General features: G+C 36.4%; 1 protein-coding gene across 2 annotated transcripts in view; it reads left to right on the top strand.

Annotated features, from left to right (window-relative positions):
- Positions 1 to 21,774, top strand: part of LOC127443014 (neurocan core protein-like) — a 116,946-nt gene that overhangs the window by 59,844 nt on the left and 35,328 nt on the right. Inside the window, exons 4-8 of one of the 2 annotated variants that reach the window (XM_051701484.1) lie at positions 3,828 to 4,002; positions 12,015 to 12,142; positions 14,485 to 14,766; positions 17,041 to 17,181; positions 18,144 to 18,590. In XM_051701484.1, coding sequence (XP_051557444.1) covers positions 3,828 to 4,002; positions 12,015 to 12,142; positions 14,485 to 14,766; positions 17,041 to 17,181; positions 18,144 to 18,590 — 1,173 coding nt within the window. The remainder of the gene's footprint in view (positions 1 to 3,827; positions 4,003 to 12,014; positions 12,143 to 14,484; positions 14,767 to 17,040; positions 17,182 to 18,143; positions 18,591 to 21,774) is intronic. The other variant, XM_051701485.1, reaches the window with a different exon arrangement.

The raw sequence follows: 21,774 nt of genomic DNA, 5'->3' as shown, positions 1-21,774 counted from the left end.
AAGAGATGTTATGCAAAACTCTAACCTTTGTGGATGTGAAATATACATTGAAGGATATCAGAAGCAGCATTCTTGTTATTTGAAATGTTTTTTTTTTTTGTTTTGTTTTTTTTTAATCAGCTGTAACATAGTTGACAGTGAAAGTAACATAGTTGAAAAAGCAATACCCTGCTTTTTTTTTATTGATTTATTTTTTTTACAAAATACAATGAAACAACTTACATAAGAAGATCTCTGTTTAACTTTCAAATTATATGGTTAATTATATCTAGTTATACATATCTAGTTAACTTTGTAAAATCAATTAAATGTCCCTTACTCCCCATTTATCATGATTCAAATGCATGCACGCACACACATGCTTAAGGGCACACACACGCTCAGTGTCCTCTGACACATACAGGCTTAAATTATGAAAAAAAAAAAAACTGATCTATGAAAAATAATTTATTATCATCAGTGGACACAGTAGGGTCATGTCAACTATGTTACCCAAGAGTTAGCCCTAGGGTAGCTTTAGCTGACCGGTAACATAGTTGACAATCCCTCCATTTTACTCATAATTTCAATGGCAGGTCTTGCTTGGCCAACCACATGTCATTTTCTTGATCAGGTTAACCTCAATTTTTAATATATATTTTAGTTAAAATCATAAAAATATTGCAAACCATAACAATGTACCCAACATAGTTAACGGTCAATAAATATACTCTTTGACAATCTTCTATTGTAGTTAAAATGCCATTATGTGTTCAAAATGTCCCCCACAGAGGAAAATGATCACATGATGCTGGTCACATGGTTTTGGGATACACCATTTTTTAGTGGCAAAGGGGTGTTTGTTTAGTAACACTGTTGACAGAACTTTTGAGGACATGAGTAAAATAAGATATTTTCTTTATTAAAATGTCAAACACAATCCAAAAAATACTATTTTTCTGAAGTGTTTAGAATTTAGAAATAAAAAAAAATATAGATAATATTGACTTGAACACTTTTTATTCAAAACGGACCCACTCACTTCAAAAACGGACTATGTCCATTAAACCGAAACTGTCAATTAACTAACATCATGGCAATTTCAAGCAAAAGGAAACATTGGGGTGCACAAAATATTTGTGTGATATTATAACATGCTTTCCCTTAATGGATAAAATGGGATATTTCTGAAGAAAATGGTTAGAAAATGTATAGTTATCATCAATGGACATTGAATGTACCCTAAATTATAGAGTGATCCATTCTGTAATCTGTAGCGGAATACTTTTTAAAAGTAACCTCTCGACCCTGGTAATAATTCAGTTTTACTTGTAGTTTTTGACCGTGCAGTTTAGTTTGCATGCATTTTTTGTACTGTTAGTTAAGGATAAAGATAAAACTTGCTAGAAGAGTCATTTTGCTGGTTTTTGCAGTGACAAGCGTTTGCAACAAAACTACATTTCCCATAATTATATGTGGCCGCACTAGAATAATAAAATGGACCAATAAAGCATAAATTACATACCAAATGCGTGGCTTTGCTCTTTATTCTCTTCAAAAAAGCTTTCTGCCTACGCTAGTTTGTGAAAAAGACAGAATGAAATATAAAATTGCAAAATGAGCCGGTTCTTTCAGACTAAAATCACATCGTATTTACAATTTCTGACCTCGTAAGTACGAACTTCCCAGGAGGACTAGAATGTACACTTACGTCCATTTCACCATGGTATCACTGAATTTGGCCTTCAAACAAATACAGCGTTAACCTCCTATGGTATTCTGTCATTTTTGACTGAAATAAAATATCCAAATTTAATAAAAATGGTTTCCTTTATCTGAGCAGTACAAGACTTTTCCTCCATTTTCCATCTGAACCTAAAAATGTTTAAAAAAGGACTTGATTCGATAAGTCTAAGTGTTTGTAAAAAAATAAAGCGACACCTTTGGTATTCACGGTCAAAATTGACAGACTATTGAAATGGAATGGGAAAGACCAAAAACGGAGCAGTTTTTTAAATCTGTCAAATACAATCAAAAAATCAGCCACAATGCAGAAAAAAAAAACCTGACAGAAATTACAGGGTGAGACTCTAAAACATCCTCAGTGCAAAACATACACACCCACTTACACACAAACACACTTACACACACACAAAATGAACTGGTGAGACTAACACAGAGCCTTTTTTTACATTTGTCAAAAAAATACAATAAATCAGTCATAATGCTAAACACACACTCAGAAATGTAGGGTTGAGACGATAACACATTCACAGTGCAGAACACACACACACGTTTGCAAAATAATTTTTTACTATAGAAAGATTGAAATTGCAAAATGTTTACTCTGATTCTTCTGTTTTATACTCGAATTGAATTTTCAGAATTTTGCAGTTTATTTCTGTGTCTTGATGTTCATTTTCTTTACGTTATTATGCATTTACTTTGATTTATTAAATTTTTATGTTTTAAACAAATTATTGGTAGAAAAATGCTTATTCTGTGTCTTCTCTTTGTAACACCATGGTCAGGTTTGATTGCAATCATAATGACATTAACTGCAAAAACTGACACTTCAAATCAATTTTAAAATGCTAAACTTTGACAAATAATAGTTTGATCATGTCTAAATATATATCAAAATGCATATCTTGTGATAAAATATAAAATTAGGTTACAACAAGTCATCAGACTACACAGTATGTGTCTACAGTCATCTACTGGCTGTTACTGGCATGACATGGTGTTCAACTCATGTTATTTATATTTTGTTCACCAGATGCCTCCAATTTATGTCACATTCTCATATTTTCTTCATGTTTCAACTTATAGAAGTTTTTTAATTGCTTTTTTGTATATGCAAATTAATGGTACAATTTAGAAATGTACATGTAATTAAGATCAAAATAGCATAAAATCCCAAAAGAAGTGTATAATTTTATTTTTCTTACTTCAGGGAAGAAGAAATGGTAACATTATCATCATAAAAATAAATAAATAATAATAATAAAAAAAAAAAGGGTTACACATCTAAACCTTCCAGTCAAAAATGACCACGAATACCAAAGGAAGGTGCCATTTTTAATACCATATGAGGGTTATAAAAAGGTTTAATTAATGCTAAATACAGAAGACTCAAAGGTTCAGCGATCAGTGATGTTTGCTCAAAACTCCAGCGAAATTCATGAGTGACCGCGTACTGTGACCCAGAAGGTCAGTTTTAATTTCAGTTTCACATTTTACCTGAAATGAGCTTTGTACAGTGATTTATTATGTAAATATCATTTTCATTTGTGGATTTTCCCTTTTTTCTGTCTAACTTGAGCTCTACTTTGTTATAAAACTCTCATTAACTGGTTAATTGGTCATAACTCTTTAATTAGAGCAGTGTGACTGATCACCTGAGGGTGAGAAATCTTTTGGCAAACGATGTCATTAGCAAAACAGGTGGAGTTTAATGAGGTAAATTAGCTTAAACCGCTGATATGTTATTGGAAATAAGTTATTTATGAATCCTGTATGTGTTCCATACATGTGAAGTGAAGATGAGTGGCATAAAAATGAGAAATTAAAATTTCCTATAGAGTTGATAAATATTATTTATTTATTTATTTATTTATTTTTTTGGCCGATAATCAAGATTATAGCCTATATTATAAAATCTATATGTCTCTGCCTGCTTTAAAAAAAATATATATATATATATATATATATATATATATATATATATATTTTTTTTTTTTTTTTTTTTTTTAACTAATATTAAGGCAAATTTTATAAATCTATATTTCTAGTTAGGTTGTTTTACCACTGATGAATTCACTGTTAATGTGTTTGTTTGTTTTCAGGTGTGGTGTTTCACTACCGTACAGCAGCGGACCGATATTCACTCTCCTTTGCGGATGCCATTCATGCTTGCGAGCAGAATTCGGCTGAAATCGCCACTCCAGGGCAGCTGTGGGCAGCATTTCACTCAGGCATGAACAGCTGTGCGCTCGGCTGGCTCAAAGATCAGACCGTCAGGTCAGACGACGAGCATGTGACAAATTATTGATACTTTTTTTACTATAGCATATTACAGCAATAATATTTATTGCAATAATTTAGGTCATAAGCATTAATCAAATGGACACAATTATAAGGAGTTTAAAGGAATGTTCCAGGTTCAATGCAAGTTAAGCTTACAGACCTTTTCAAAGACGTAAACAAAAGTAAAGGAATTGTAACGGTACGGCGCATGTCTGGTCCTGAAGCATTTTTAAAACCAGTATGAGTTTATTTTTCTGTGGAACACAAAAGAATAAATGTTCAGACTGATCTCACAGTGAAATCGGAAACAGAAGTTTCACTTTTCTTTAGTTAAAATCAATCTCTGTTTACCGAAATTCGAAACACTGCCCCCAGTGGCCAAAGTGGTAGGTGTTGTTGGGCGTATATAAACGCTCCCTTTTCAGGGTGAAATGTCCACAGAGGGGCGCCAAAAGCGAGTTGTTGTTTTTTTCTGGATATATAGACACTTTAATTTTTTATAGTTCCAGGCCATGAGCAACATGGTCCAAATTTTAATGGTGACATTTTATGATAATCATATTAATGTTACTGCTACGAATGAAGCTCTTCCAGCTGTTGATTTGAATGTGTTCTAGGAACAAAGATGTCACTTCTCAAAACTAACGAATATGCTTTGAAATGCACCTGTGGCATGCTGTCGATTACCATAGAAAATATCCCCCAGATGGTCAGAACAAAAAAAAAATCATCTTTAGCGTAATGCGCTTACAATGGAAGTCTATGGGGCAAGTTAGTAAAATTACACCAATATACACTAACATTAAAATGCACTTAAATAACACTAAAAGAGTTTCGCACGATATGTGCAAGGATACCAGAAAGAGACGTTTCGTGACAGTACTGTTCACAATACAAAGAAAAATCCACTCAGAGCATACCAGCCAAAATTCCTGATTTTACCGGGTTTCTCCCGTTTTTCCACTCCTACTCCCGCTATACTCCCTATTTACAATTTCTCCCGATAAACTAACGGTTTTCCGCATCCACACTTTGCTCATGAGAATGTATTAGACCTCCAGGTAGGGTTGCCACCCGTCCTGTAAAATACAGGATCGACCCGTATTTAAATATGAAATGATGCGTGCTGTATCAGATCAATACGGGACGCGATTTGTCCCGTAAAGCTGGTCAGATGACGTCACGGCGAAATTGTTCCAGAACATTAATTTAACATTGATATAAGTTGGAAGTTTTTCATACAGTATGTAAGGGACTGTCTGAAAAGTCCACACATTGTGCTAAAGCAGTGGATATTTTTATTGAAAAACAAAAGGTTAAATGTTCAGTAAGATGTACAAAATTACACAGATCTAACAATGTATGAATACAATCACTGAGTCATAAAGACAAGAAGTACAAAAAAAATCATTAAAATAAATAAAAGAACATAAAAATACATATAAACCAACACAGATGTATACATAAAAAACATAAAGAAGATAAATTATCGAAGAAATAAAAATAATTGTATTTTTTGTAAATCATGGGTCAGGAAAGTTCTCAGCATATAAGAAAGAATATACACTTTTTATTATTAATAACTCAAAAAGCATTTATTGACTGGTACTTCCGCTCCCTATTCACATATTACGCAGTCTGCATAGTGCACCTACTGGGCCCAATCTTACCCTAGGGGGGCACCAGAAACTGCTCCAGCTGCTGTTCCTCACACATACAAACCACTTTAAAATGACTTTACAGCTCAAATAACACACATTTTTGTGTCAAAAATGTCAACATGGGTGCTTTAACAAAATGACAAGATTCACATTTTTTCTTTTAAACCCTCCGGTACACTTGCCCCATAAACTTTCAATGTAACCACATTAAACAGCATTTTTGTTTGTTTTACAAATGGAGGGACGAATCTAAATTAAATTTGCAATTCACTCAAACAATTACTTGAATACACCTCTACTATGATGAAAATGTTATCAATTCATTTTGAATTTTTTTATAATTTTTTTATCTGGGACTTAAAGTCTGACATTTTTAAATAGTTTAACCATCTGGGGACCATACAAATAATAATAATAAATATAGCTGCAAGCAGCAGTGTGGATTCCTCCTCAAATGGAACATAATTTAGAAATTGATCAGTAGAGGGTTGGGGTTAAACCCTCCCAATGGAGGAATCCTAAAAAACATGTCTTTCTGTCTGAATCCTAAACAACAACAAAAAAAATGATGGCTATGGCTAGATTTGAACCTCTGACCCTTCACTTACCAACACAACATCTTAGCCATGTTAGCTATTCACATTGCTGAGTAGTTCTGCTTTCAGTTTCTGTATAAAAAAGAACCAGTGGCTAGCATTGTCAGATTTGGCCCAAGTTCAAACAGCTGTAATTCAGTCATCTTTTGACATATCGAGGTGAAATTTTGTACGGTACTTCAGAGTGATGTCATCTTGAAGCTTGTTAGGTTTGAAAAACCATCAGTCAAAATGACATTTGATTTATTGACATATATATATATTGAGGCAATGTGGACATTTACATAAATACGCCCCTTTCAGCCATTTTGTATTGTGTTCATTTTTGCTAAGTTATAAATTGAAAGACATCAATTCTACACATGGGTACCAAATTTCAAGTCAATTGGACCTATGGTTCAAGAGAAGAAGATTTTTGTAGGTTTTCCCAAATTTTCACTGTACAGGAAAATCCATCATGATGGACCTTATGGGTGCTTGAGGCTTTTTTGTTCCCCATGAGAAATGAGGCATGTCCACCAAGTTTCAGAAGAATTGGACAAATAGGGTGGAAATGCCATCACTTTGAAAATGGGACATTTGGGCATGGCCCGTAGCGCCCCCTAAGGGCGAATGTGGGCCATTCTTGGTGTGGGGGTTCCCAGTGGCCTGTAGTATCAATATGCCAAATTAGAAAATTTTTGACTGGTGACTTTTTGAGATATTGGGGCGCAAGTATAATAATAATAATAATAATAATAATAAAACTGCCAATAACAATAGGTTTCCTCCTACCGGAGTAATCCTAATGATAATAAAACCACCAATAACAATAGGTTTCCTCCTACCGGAGGAATCCTAATAATAATAATAATAATTAATAAAAAGCTGAAATTCTTGAAAAAAATTATAATTTTGGAATAAGTAGTAGTTGGGAATAATTTATTATTATTATTATTATTATTATTATTATGTATTTAAAAAAAGCAGTGAAACAATTTTGATTTTAAATATTATTATTTTTCCACCAAATCAGTCATGTGGTGTAACCAACATGCAGGTAGCCAACATGCATGTGTCAATGACTGTGTGTAAAGTATTAAAATTAGGGCTGTCGATTTAACGCATTAATTCAGTGTGATTAATTATAGAAATAATAACACGTTAAAAAATGTAAGCAATTAATCATGTACCCGGACCGTAATAAGGAAGATTCCTAAACAATTCAAGCTTGTAGTACCACTTGTTTTCTCCAGGGGGCAGTAAGTGAAACTCCAGCTGTATAGGCAACGTGCAGCTCATACAGAGAACAAACCGCACTTACTGACAGCAGACAGCACAAGATGAGAACACGTTCTTTTGTACAAACAGCTTGATGGAGTGCAAACCTGAAAGCAGGGATCTCAAGATGTGTTTTTCTAAGAATTAAACTACGTTTAACTTGACACAGCGACCTAAAAATGGTATGTTTATGATGCGACGAACCCAAAAAGTGAAACGCTACAAAAGCGTCTGTCTGACGCAGGTGTACATAGACTTTAAAATGCTTTAAGCTGCTATCTATCTATCTATCTATCTATCTATCTATCTGTCACTTTCTTTTCTATCTGTCCACCACTCTATAACTCTTTTTTTACTAAGCTTCATGCTAAACATGTTAGCAACATGTTAGCAATGCCTAGCTAAATGCTAAACATGCTAGCAGAATGCTAGCAATGCTTCGCTACATGTTTAAACATGCTAGCAACATGCTAGTAATGCCTAGCTACATGCTAAAACATGCTAGCAACATGTTAGCAATGCCTTGCTTCATGGTAAACATGCTAGCAAAATGCTAGCAATGCCTAGCTACATGCTAAAACATGCTAACAATGACTAGCAACATGCTAGCAACACCTTGCATTATGGTAAACATGCTAGCAACATGCTAGCATTGCCCAGCTACATGCTAAAACATGCTAGCAACATGTTAGCAATGCCTAGCTACACGTTAAATCATGTTATCAACATGTTAGCAATGCCTAGCTACATGCTTAAACATGGTAGCAACATGCTAGTAATACCTAGCTACATGCTAAATCATGCTAACAATGACTAGAAACATGCTTACAATACCTTGTTTCATGCTAAACATGTTAGCAACACCTAGCTACATGCTAAAACATGCTAAAAATGCATAGTTACATGCTAAAACATGCTAGAAATGAGCTAGCAACACATGGCAACATGCTAGCAACATGTTATCAATACCTAGCAACATGCTAAAAACATGCTAGCAATGCCTAGCTACATGATAAAACATTCTAACAATGCCTAGTAACATGTTAGCAATGCTTATCTATCTATCTATCTATTGTCTGTCTGTCTGTCTATCATCTATCTATTGTCTGTCTGTCTATCTGTCTCTCTATCTGTTGTCTGTAAAACTCCAAGCTTTTTTTAAAAAAAATTTTAACTTTCAGGCAAGGCTTTTTCAAGCCATCATAAAGTTTGTCTACAAACTTTTCAATCTAGTATTATTTGTAGTTATTTAAATATAATTATTTATAATTATTTAATAATTATATATTTAATTATTGTTATTTTAGGGGCTTTCTCAGCAAATACAGTGGTGGCTAAAAATATTGGCACCCTTGGTTAATATGAGCAAAGAAGGCTGTGAAAAATATGTCTTTATTGTTTATCCGTTTGATCTTTCATTCAAAATATTCCAAAAAATATCCTCTAATGGATATCAAACAATTGCAAACACAACACAAGTTTTATCAAAAAACAAATATTTTTGTCAAATATATGTGTGCACAATTATTGGCACCCTTTTATTCAATACTTTGTGCAACCTTTCTTTGCCAAGATAACAGGTCTGAGTCTTCTCCTATAATGCCTAATGAGATTGAGAACACATGGCAAGGGATCTGAGACCATTCTTCCATACAGAATCTCTCCAGATCCTTCAAATTCAGAGGTCCACATGGTGGACTCTCCTCTTCAGTTCACCCCACAGATTTTCTATGGGGTTCAGGTCAGGAGACTTGCATGGCCATGGCAGAACCTTGATTTTGTGGACAGTGAACCATTTTTGTGTTGATTTTTTTGTTGTGATCACTGTCTTGCTGGAAGATCCAACCAGGGCTCATTTTAAGCTTTCTGGCTGAGGCAGTCAGGTTTAGATTTTTTTATCTGTTGGTATTTGATAGAGTCCATGATGCCATGTATCCGGACAAGATGTCCAGGACCTTTGGCATAAAAACAGCTCCACAACGTTAAAGATCCACCAACATATTTAACTGTGGCCATGAGGTACTTATCCATATGGCTACTTCTCTGTGTGCGCCAAACCCATCTCTGGTGTTTGCTGCCAGAAAGCTCTATTTTTGTTTTATCTGACCATAGGACCCGGTCCCATTTGAAGTTCCAGTAGTGTCTGGCAAACTGAAGATGCTTGAGTTTGTTGTTGGATGAGAGCAGAGGCTTTTTTTCTTGAAACCCTCTCAAACAACTTGTTGTGATGTAGGTGACATCTGCATGTAGTTTTGGAGACTTTCTGACCCCAAGACCCAACTTATTTCTGAAATTTTCCAGCTGCGATCCTTGGAGATTCTTTGGCCACTTGAATCATCCTCCTAGTGCTTGGAGACAATATAGACATGCATCCTCTTCCAGATCGATTCTTAGCATCTCCAGTTAATTGGAACTTCTTAATTATTGCCCTGATGGTGGAAATGGTCATTTTCAATGCTTTAGCTATTTTCTTATAGCCATTTTTCATGTTGTGACGCTCAACAACCTTTTGCCACACATCATAACTTTATTCTTTGGTCTTACCCATTGTGAGAGATGACTAAATGAATTTGGCTAGTGTATTACTTCATATTTATATCCCTCTGAAACAGGAAGTCATGGCTGAACAATTTCATGTTCCTAGTCACCCAGGAGAACTAAAAAAAATTAAAATATGGATAAGAATATACTTCAGATATATTTTACTCATAAGAATTTCTAGGAGTGCCAATAATTGTGCCACACATACAGTATATTTGACAAAAATATTAGTTTTTTGATAAAACTAGTGTTGTGTTTGCAGTTGTTTGATATACATTAGAGGATATATTTTTGTAAATATTTTGAATGAAAAATTAAAAGTATAAATAATAAAGACATATTTTTCACAGCCTTCTTTGCTCAAATTCACCAAGGGTGCCAATATTTTTGGCCACCACTGTATATATATATATATATATATACACTGATCAGCCACAACATTAAAACCACTGATAAGTGAAGTGAATAACATTTATTATCTCGTTTCAATGGCACCTGTCAAGGAGTGGGATATATTAGGCAGCAAGTGAACAGTCAGTTCTCGAATTTCATTTGTTGGAAGCAGGAACAATGAGCAAGCGTAAGGATCTGAGTGACTTTGACAAGGGCCAAATTGTGATGGCTAGACGACCGGGTCAGAGCATCTCCAAAACGGCAGGTCTTGTGGGGTGTTCCCGGTATGCAGTGGTTAGTACCTACCAAAAGTGGTCCAAGGAAGGACAACCGGTGATCCGGCGACAGGGCAATTGGCGCCCAAGGCTCATTGATGCATGTGAGGAGCGAAGACCAGCCCGTCTGGTCCAATCCCACAGAAGAGCTACTGTAGCACAAATTGCTGAAAAACACAATGCTGGCCATGATCGAAAGGTGTCAGAACACACAGTGCATCGCAGCTTGCTGCGTATGGGGCTGCGTAGCCGCAGACCGGTCAGAGTGCCCATGCTGACCATCGCCGAAAGCGCCTACAATGGGCACATGAGCGTCAGAACTGGACCATGGAGCAATGGAAGAAAGTGGCCTGGTCTGATGAATCACGTTTTCTTTTAGATCATGTAGATGGCCAGGTGCATGTGCATAGTTTACCTGGGGAAGAGATGGCAGCAGGATGCACTATGGGAAGAAGGAAGGCCGGAGGAGGCAGTGTGATGCTCTGGGCAATGTTCTGCTGGGAAACCTTGGGTCCTGGCATTAATGTGGATGTTACTTTGGCATGTACCACCTACCTAAAGATTGTTGCAGACCACGTACACCCCTTCATGGCAACGGTATTCCCTGATGGCAGTGGCCTCTTTCAGCAGGATAATGCGCCCTGCCACACTGCACACTTTGTTCAGGAATGGTTTGAGGAACATGACAAAGAGTTCAAGGTGTTGATTTGGCCTCCAAATTCCCCAGATCTCAGTCTGATTGAGCATCTATGAGATGTGCTGGACAACAAGTTTGATCCATGGAGGCCCCACCTCGCAACTTACAGGACTTAAAGGATCTGCTGCTAACGTTTTTGTGCCAGATACCACAGGACACCTTCAGAGGTCTTGTGGAGTCCATGCCTCGACAGGTCAAAGCTGTTTTGGCGGCACGAGTGGGACCTACATGATATTAGGCAGGTGGTTTTAATGTTGTGGTGCAAGGAAAGTATTTTAATTTATTTAACTTAATGGTTACACCACTTTTAACCCAACCCACATTAGATGAGTACTATCTGTGCCAACTCATTTTGTTTCTTGGTACAAACTCTGCGGAGTCGGGCATGAAGCATGCAAATTCCAGCCATGAGCACACAGATGCCCTTCACTTCAAGCTATTATAAGGATCCTCTTGTAATATTGCAGATTAATTATTTATTAGCAGTCTCCATGGCAGCTATATGCATAATAATATCCATATTCCGTGACTTCCGATGGTTCAGACATTTAGTTGGATTTTACACCCCGTCTCCTCTCTTTAGGTACCCCATCCAGAGACCAGAGCTTGGTTGCTATGGACACACAGAGTATTCTCGTGGAGTGAAGAATTATGGGAAACGTGACCCTGACGATTTGTTCGATGTGTACTGTTTTGCCAGTGATATGGAAGGTGAGATTCAGCGTGGAAAAGTGTCATCATGCATACTTTATACAAAGAAAAGCATAAATCAATATAACATTGACACAACTAAAGCAATAGTTCACCCAAAATTTAATTTCTGTCATTGTTTACTCACCCTCATGTCACACCAAACCCATATGTTGTTATTTTCTTAGTGGAACACACAAGGTCAGTTTTGAAGAATCTTCATGAAGTTTTTATTCTATAACATGAATGGTGACCACAGGCTCCATAAAGGACAAAAAAGGACCATAAAAGTAGTCCAAACGACTTATGCGCTATATTCCAAGTCTTCTGAAGTCTTATGATAGATTTGTGCAAAGAATAGACTGAATTGTAAGTCATTATTCACTCTCCAATCATTTATGGTGCAGGTTGAGCATAAATAACATAAAATGTAATTTTTCTCTCACCAAACGTCATGGTGTCAGATTTTTGAGCTGTACAAAGTGAGTTTCATGTACAATTTGATTTGAAAGCAGTAGCGGCTCATGACCACATATATAGATGGGGGCAGATCTTGCTCTTTTTATTTCTTTTTTCGACATTATTAAACTCGTTCAACTCATTATTCAAACACAAATGCGCTGACACAATATGTGGTGTCCTCGCATTATTCCACCACAAGGTGGCACTCTTAGAACATAATGTTGATTCTAATATTCTAAATAAGAACGCTTTACCTTGAAATGTTCAAAATCTAAATCAAATGTTATTTTATAATGTTAAATGTTGTTGAAGAACCCCAGGGAGGTGAGAGAGAGAGAGAAACAGAGAAACCTTTATAATGATAATAATGTTTTAAATCACAGTCAATTTAAAACAGAAAGTTTCAAGAGACAAGCCTTCTTGACATACAATTTGTCGTCATACAAAACATACAGTGTCTTATCACCTACGCTTATCTTTTGATTGCCAAACTATTTTTTATGTCTGGCTTGTCAGGACCAAGTTGTTTGATGGTCAGTTTGTTGAAAATTTGCAATAGAAACGACACGCTGTTACACACATTTATCAATAGCGCTTGCCATGTTCGCAATCTGTCACATTGCTGGCGCGCACTAATACTAAAGTTACCTTTGGTTTGGCACTATGTTTATGGCCAGATTTATTTCTGCCCCAATGGGTCTCAACAGGGGCTCGTTGTAGTACCATATTTGACCACAGATTTCCATTGGAAAAACGGAGGGGCGCTGTAGAGTTCAGGAGGGCAGCAGACTCTCTGCCCCACATGCTTGTATATCTGTATTAAACACTGTGTGATGAAGCTTTCAGCTACTTTACAACTTAAAAATAGGACAAAAATTTATACTAGGCCTGCTTTTAAATACATATGTCAGCATTTTGAATACATTTACGGGCAAACAAATTACATTATTGGCAGTTAATAGAATGGTTCTATGTTTTCAAGTGGATGAATATTTAGGTGCGCTCTGCCCTACCTACCCATATAGAGGAGCTGCGCTTGAATATGATTCATGACTTTAAGGTCAGTTAATCACACACAAGTTATCCAACATTTTTGGTAATTTAATGTTTTTTTTTTTTAGCTCGACAGACGTGGTCATTGCATGACATTGTGTGAAAAACAGGAAACAGAATATAATTAAAAATGTGTTCTTTTTTAAAGAATATGAAGATTTGAAAGAATAACAGCAAACAGATTTGAAACAACGATGAAAGTGCGTAAATTATGACAGAATTTACATTTTCGGGTTGAACTGTTCCGTATATTTGTGGCTGGTAAATTTTCTCAACTTGTCCAACATTGGGAGGTGTGGCAAAAAAGTTTCATTTTGGACCCTCTTTGTAACAGTTATCATGGAGGTACCCATTCTTCCCCTATACATTTACACAACAGTATTGTGACATTAAAGCAATATTCCAGGTTCAATACAAGTTAAGCTCAATCAACAGCATTTGTTGCATAATGATGATTACCACAAAAATGTATTTCGACTCGTCCCTCCTTTTCTTTATAAAAAGCAAAATCTGTGTTCCAGTGAGTCACTTACAATGGAAGTCAATGGGGTCAATCTGTAAACATTAAAATACTCACTGTTTCAAAAGTATAGCCACAAGACATAATATGTGTGTTAACATGATTTTACTGTGTTAAAATAACCTACTAACCTTTTGTTTATGGATTGGCCCCATTCACTTCCATTGTAAGTGTCTCACTGTAATCGTGGGACAGGTCTAAATTATTTTTTGATTTATGCTACAAATGCTGTCGATTGAGCTTAACTTGTATCGAACCTGGAACATTCCTTTATTTCTCTTAAACCAACAAGCACATTTACAGCACGTCTCGTCCTGTCGTTCTGCAGGTGAAGTGTTTCTCGCCACGGTCCCTGACAAACTGACTCATCCTGAGGCCGCGGCTCACTGCGTGTCACTTGTCAGTCAGCTGGCGACTGTCGGGCAGCTCTATCTGGCCTGGTGGTCTGGACTGGACCACTGTGAGCCTGGCTGGTTGGCTGATGGCAGCGTGAGGTATTCTGTCAACACACCGCGTTCAGAGTGTGCGGGAGGAGAACCAGGTGTCCGGACGGTTTTACCAGCGGAACTAAGCAACGGAACGGCACGCTTTGATCCATTCTGCTACCGAGGTATGCAGTAGTTTGTTGATTTAAACCCAGTTAAGGGATGTTTTTAAGCATGACACATAAAAAATACACTTAACCATGGTAAAACCACTTTAATGCATTTAATTGGATTCTATATTAATACGCCAAGTTGCAGTGTTGCTTGGCAACTGTATACAGTTAATCTAATTAATTATATTATTATTTAGCTCTTGTTTACATGTACATTTCTAAATGTTACCATTAATTTGCATATACAAAAAAGCAATTAAAAAACTTCTATAAGTTAAAACATGAAGAAAATATGAGAATGTGACATAAATTGGAGGCAGATTGAAAACCATGTCATGACATGTAACAGCCAGTAGATGACTGTAGACACATACTGTGTAGTCTGATGGCTTGTTGTAACCTAATTTTATATTTTATTACAAGATATGCATTTGGATATTTATTTAGACATTATCAAACTATTATTTGTCAAAGTTTAGCATTTTAAAATTGATTTGAAGTGTCAGTTTTTGCAGTTAATGTCATTATGCTTGCAATCAAACCTGACCATGGTGTTACAAAGAGAAGACACAGAAGAAGCATTTTTCTGCCAATAATTTATTTAAAACACAAAAATGTAATAACTCAAAGTAAATGCATAAAAATGTCAAGAAAATGAACATCAAAAAATTTAAACTGCAAATTTACTTTTAAAATGTAAAATTAACTGCAAAATTCTGAAAATTAAATTAGAGTATAAAACAGAAGAATCAGAGTAAACATTCTGCAATTCTAAACTTTCTATAGTAAAAATGTATTTTGCATACACGTTTTGACAAATGTAAAAAAAAATAGTTATAGTCTCACCAGTTTTTTTGTGTGTGTAAGTGTGTGTGTATGTTTTGCACTGAGGATGTTTTAGAGTCTCACCCTTTAATTTCTGTCTGTTTTTTTCTGCATTGTGGCTGATTTATTGATTGTATTTGACAGCTAAAAAAAAAAAAATTGCTCTGTTTTTTGGTTTTTCTCATTCATTTTCAATGGTCGGTCAATTTTGACTGTGAATATTTTTTTACGACCACTTAGACATTGAATCAAGCCCAATTTTTTTTTTTTCTAAGTTCAGATGGCAAATGGAGGAAAAGTCACCAAGTCTTGTACTGCTCAGATAAAGGAAACCATTTTTATTAAATTTGGACATTTTATTTCAGTCAAAAATGACAGAAAACCATAGGAGGGTTAAAGACACCTAATATAAAGTGGGCTTGATGCTTTTATTCAAAGCTACTTACAGGACATTCAAGATTTTTTCAGTATGTGTTTTCCATTGGAATCGAACCCATGACCTGCCGTTGCTAGCGCCATGCTGTACTAGTTGAGTAACTTGGCAAAATAATTGTTTATTTTGATTAATGTGAATAATAAATGTGAATTTGTTATTTATTACAAGTAAGAACATAAGTCGCTTTTTCTTTTAGTCTTTTGATGTTGCCTCTTCTTGTCATGCCTAACAACACCCTCACCCATGGTAAAATCAGTGTAACACGTTACACTTTAACTCTCGTGGCTTATTGTTTAAAATAACATAAAAATATTTACACATTTGGCTATTATCCAAAGTGTGTTACAGTGCATTCAAGATGTACATGTATCAAGTTATGTGCGATCTGGGACATATTGCTATCATCTTGTTCTGTTGAATATAGAGGTAGTATATTGGTTTTACTGATTAATCGGTGCCGATAGTTGCTTTTCAGAACTATCGGTTATCAGCAAAAATATATGCTGATAGTTTTTGATAGTTTAAAAAAAAAATCCTATTCTGTTTTTTCCCCATCAATAAACCTCATCTGGTGATAAAATAGGCTTTTAAAAGCTTCATTTGTTAAATACTTACATACAGAGCATTGTAACAGAGCCAAATCTCTGTAATATCAAAATAAGAGTCTCCGGTGTATTTTGGGCATGTTTATGGTTAAAAGTCCCATGTTATGCAACAAATCTTAAATTTTATGGTTTTTATTGGGATTTTGGTTGCACAGTGAACTGCTTTTGGGATTTTATTCATTTTGGACTCTGGAAGCCTCAATGTCTGTGCCCGTCATAGTAAGGAAAGACCAAGATTTTTTTTTTTTTTATTCTAGAAATCGATTTTAAAATTCATCGGCCGATTAATCGGTTCCATCTCCTTAGTTATCAGTTATCTGCAAATTCCACTATCGGTCGACCTCTAGCTGATTAATGTATTTAGATACAACAATCTGTAGACAAGAGAATCTAAAGTTATTTCTTAAAATACCTCGACAGCAACGAAACCACAGAAGGCTCTGACGAGCATTGTGAAGTCTTTGCTGCGGCCGTGGAAGTACATGACTGGAGACAATGATGACAGTTCAGAGAAAACAGAGGATACGTCCAAATCTTCCTTTGCCACCCACACATCCATTGGTAAAATAAATTTTTCACACTTGACATTCAAGCATTAACCAGTTTCAATTGGGATATATGTGTGTTCGTTTATGTATTGTTGGCCCAACCATTCAACTGTCAATCATACCTGTGAGTCTGTAAGCTATTCTTTTATTCTGGTGCAAAATTACAGGTCAATAAAATACCCTTAGAAAGGTGTCATCATCATTATTGTATTTAAACACAGAGATAGGTTGGTATATTACTAAAATCAGTTAACTTCAGCAGCCCTTGTTGCATTATATGCCAATGGTGAGAGTCCAAAAATGGGAAAAAGCCCTTTTTTGTATCGTTTTTTCCAAAGTTGGGGTGCCTATAACTCCAAAAGTCTTAAAGATATCTTAACATCCTTTTAGACTCTGGTTCAGAACAAACTTTTCTTTTTATATCCTAATTTGTAAGGTCCTATATGGTTAAATCCCAGAGATATGGGACTCTAAATGTAGCTCCATGCGAATAAGTTTTACCCATTTTCAATGGGTGAAAATCAACTGTGGGTCACATGGTATAAAGCTATTTTTCTTGTCCAACAAAACAAAGGTCCAAAGTACATGTTGAAACTAGAAATGTACCTTTATTTATTCACATAAAAACAATAAGGTCAAAATCTCGATTTTCGAGAGTCCACAGTTGCACTATTTTTAAGAATAATCAACACATGTGACTCTTCAGTTGCAATACCTATATCTAGTTTTTGGATTATTATTCTTTTCCTAAAAGTGTCTGGGTGTCCCAGACCAGAATTTCATCTGTCAGTAACTGCCGCTATAACTAGCACATTTACCAGATATTACATTTTCGCTAATACCTCTGGAACCGTATTTGCTAGAATAAAAAAAAATGTCTCCTTTGAATCCTTCAGAGCCCCCTTCCGGAGCAACATAAACCAAAATAACACTGAGTGCACCATTAACAGTAGGTTCAATTTTATTATATTCTAGGAGTTCAGGGCCTGTCTGTTCTTCAACCCTCGAACTGGACCGGCCAGGTGGATTTGGACAAAGAGCCGCACGTGACCTCTGACCCCACCGAGCTGACAGCCGAGTATTTGACAGTCCGCCTCCGAGCTGGCGACACGGCTCTGGACTGGAGCGGCCAGCTGGACTCATTCCCGGAGAGCGAGCAGGTGTTCTCAGACTTTATCTCCGAGAGTCCTGGCGGTTCAGCCAAAGAGGATGAAGATGAAGGTCTATCAGGTCAGTTGGTCTCTCCAGCAGCTTCAGAGACGCCACAGGGAAAGACTAAGAGTTCCCTCACAAACATCGTCAGCTCATTGTGGAAACCCTGGAGTTATCTGACAGGAAGTGAGTTGGAGACGACACCCGAAAGCACAGCGGCCACCGTGACGCCTTCGCCGGACATCAAATCGACTGCAGCTCCAGGATCAGGTGACTATATAGAATGAAATCGTTTGGTATCTCATTCGTAGAGATGTCCCTTGAGTGGCGTCCATGACGCTCATTTTATCAAAATATACATTAAAATTACAATTCAAACAAAACAACTACTTAAATACACCTCTACTATGACGAACATGTTTTCAAAAAAAATAACATGATATTTATCCTGTTCACAAACATCTCATAAACATCACATAAATTAATAAATTAATAAAAAATAAATATTCCTTTTTTAAACAGAAGCAGTGAAACGTAATAATTTTGTGTTCATTTGCCAATATTTCTCCAGATAGTTAACATTCCTGAAATTCTTGACCTAGGAGAACTCGGCTAGTCGAAGAGCATTGATGGGTGTGGTTTGGATGTGACGTTCTTTAATTATTTATTTTCCTCAACAAACTAATTTCAAAGCAATGCAACGCATAGTATATTTACATTTACGCATTTGGCAGACGCTTTTATCCAAAGCGACTTACAGTGCACTTATTACAGGGACAATCCCCCCAGAGCAACCTGGAGTTAAGTGCCTTGCTCAAGGACACAATGGTGGCGGCTGTGGGGATCGAACCAGCAACCTTCTGATGATCAGTTATGTGCTGTAGTCCACTACGCCACCACCACTCAAGCGTATAGTATATACACAGGCTTCGTTCAACTAGGGTGTTTTAGTTCATTCAGGAGAAAAAGTTGGACTTTTTCTGTTGTATAAATCAGGCTTTTTTTAGAGCGAGAGATTATATGTCAGCATTGGTGGGATTTGACGGGTAACAGATAACTGGATAAATCAAGCTCAAAACCAGAGAAATAGAAAGGGAGGGGGAGAGAGCAGGAAGTCGGACAGCTTCAGTAATTATAATGGATGTTGTCTTGTTGGCTTTACTTCAGATTACACCCAGACCTGTTTTCCAAGAGCAAACTGGCCAAATCCAGGATCTTGTCTCTGTCTGCATTTCTTTGACTGGCACCAGGACATTCTGTTCAAGCCGAGGGGCGACTCAATGTTCAAGTTTCAGTATCAAGTACTTCAGTCAGTCCTCTCTCAGCTTTCCCTGTCTTCATTAATATAGAAGATACCTTGTCTGGCCCAAACTCAGCTCGGCAGCATTAATGTTTAATGTCAAGTGGAAACTTAGGCCTGTCGTCTACATTATTAAAGTCCATTTTCCATGAAGGCAGATTTTGGGCTCAACCCGAGGGCTTCTGCGAGTGGAGGATTTCATAATTGTGGGTTGAATGTGCTACTGGAAAAACTGTCACCGTACTGTTCACTTATGTTCACTTGCGCTCGAATGCTTTGTGTGGTTTTGCTACCCACTTTTTCTTTCATAAAAAAACACATTTGCTCTGTCCTAATACCTAGTGAGCTGCCTACCTAGGCAGCATTTTAAGGCATCATAAACGCACTCCTGAAGCAAGGGCTATTCCAAATTGTAGGCAGAATACACTGCAAAAAAATTAATTCTTTATTAGGATTTTTTTCTTGTTTTCATCCTTGAATTAATGTGTTTAATCGAGAAGCAAAATTATGTACGATTTTATGACTATACCTACATTTCTGCAATGTGATTATCATGTGGCTCGTTGTTCGTATCACGGGAGTTTCCTGGTGAAATGAACACTAGAGGTGCAACAACAATCACTTATATTCACTTTCACTCAAATCACAAGTTGGCAGATTATCAGTTCATAAACACTACTTTTCACCCTGTTTCTCACACAATGCTATCTTATGACATCTGAACACTTTTACTATAGACTCATTTTAACATTTGACTACATTTATAAGCTTATTCGAGTGTGATGAAATTGCGCTGTAACTTAACTGATAGAGCGTTGCACTTGTGATGTAGGGTTCGAGTCCTGAAGAGCACGTGAGTTGACACGTGAGCCGAAAGTGTCTTAGAAGCACCACAAAATTATACAATTGTGTTTTTCATCTCACATTTGGTTTTTCTGACCTATTGGTTAGGTTTAGGTTTAGGGTAGGGAGGTCAGTTTTGTTGATTTAACCTCGTGCGACCCCACGTCCACATGCATGGACATTGTATTTTGGCCTCGCGATATGCAACGCATAATTTAAATGAATAAAAACCGACTGAATACTGTTCACAAGACTAGACTGTCATTTAAGAGTAAAACTTCTGCCGCACCAAATCACGTGACACAACAACATGCCGTAGATTTCCATGAAGCGCTTCTATGGACGCAGCGGCAACAAAAGTGCCTCTGGTAAGAAATCTCTTAAGTTTTTAATTGAAACCTGTTTGGGTGTAAAGAGTAGAGTCTCTAGTTTCGTTTGATATGCGGCTTTAAAATATCATTCATTTTTCGCACGACAGCGCGCTGATAAACATGATGTCCACATATGGGGATTTTGGGACATTATTCCCTCAAAAGTTGAAATGTTAGTTATTTTGAATAACTTTCAACATTAACACATCTGTGGATCATTTCGCTTCATTTTCATATAAATGTTGTTATATTTATTTTGTTATCACTGTACAATACAGTTCTATTCATTAACATTAATAAATGCATTCCCATATTCACTGTGCATTATCACATTGAGAATAAATGGGTTTATCCAATAGCTGAAAAGTTTTGCTTTCAGAGGCTTTATATGGAGTTAGGATGAAAATAAGAAACTGTTCTGAGACCAGTGCAGACAGACAGCACACTGGAGGTTAAGTCATTCACTAAATAGGGAGCAAGGGAGCATCCTATAGCTCTCTATGCAGTTAAGTGCATTCACTCCTAAAATCTGATCAAAAGTTCAGTTTCAGGCTGCAGATGTTTACAGGGTTCACACAAGTTCCTTAAACTGCTTTTAGAAATGTAAATACTGGAATACCTGGAAAATCGCCTTGTTTTAATGAAAAGTGCTTGAGATTAAAGCGGATCGTTTCCTCCGTGTAATGTGTGTCCATCAAAGATGAGGCGACTCCACTTTCATTGAATAATGTGTCTTAATATTTTTTCTGTTCTTTACAGTCAGATTAAAAAAAAGAAAAATAAATATGAATTTTTCTCTCGTGCAGCACGGATGTGCGAGAGATTCTCGTTGACGTTCGCTGAACTGGAACACTGCTTGTTGAACCCTTAAAGTGACAGTAACCTTTTTAGTGTTTCTGATACAAATGAATGTAAACTCAATGTTATTACTTATAAATTA

Source organism: Myxocyprinus asiaticus, chromosome 6 (genome assembly GCF_019703515.2).
Source record: "Myxocyprinus asiaticus isolate MX2 ecotype Aquarium Trade chromosome 6, UBuf_Myxa_2, whole genome shotgun sequence".
NCBI classification, from domain to species: domain Eukaryota; kingdom Metazoa; phylum Chordata; class Actinopteri; order Cypriniformes; family Catostomidae; genus Myxocyprinus; species Myxocyprinus asiaticus.
This window is presented reverse-complemented; position numbering and strand designations above follow the sequence as displayed.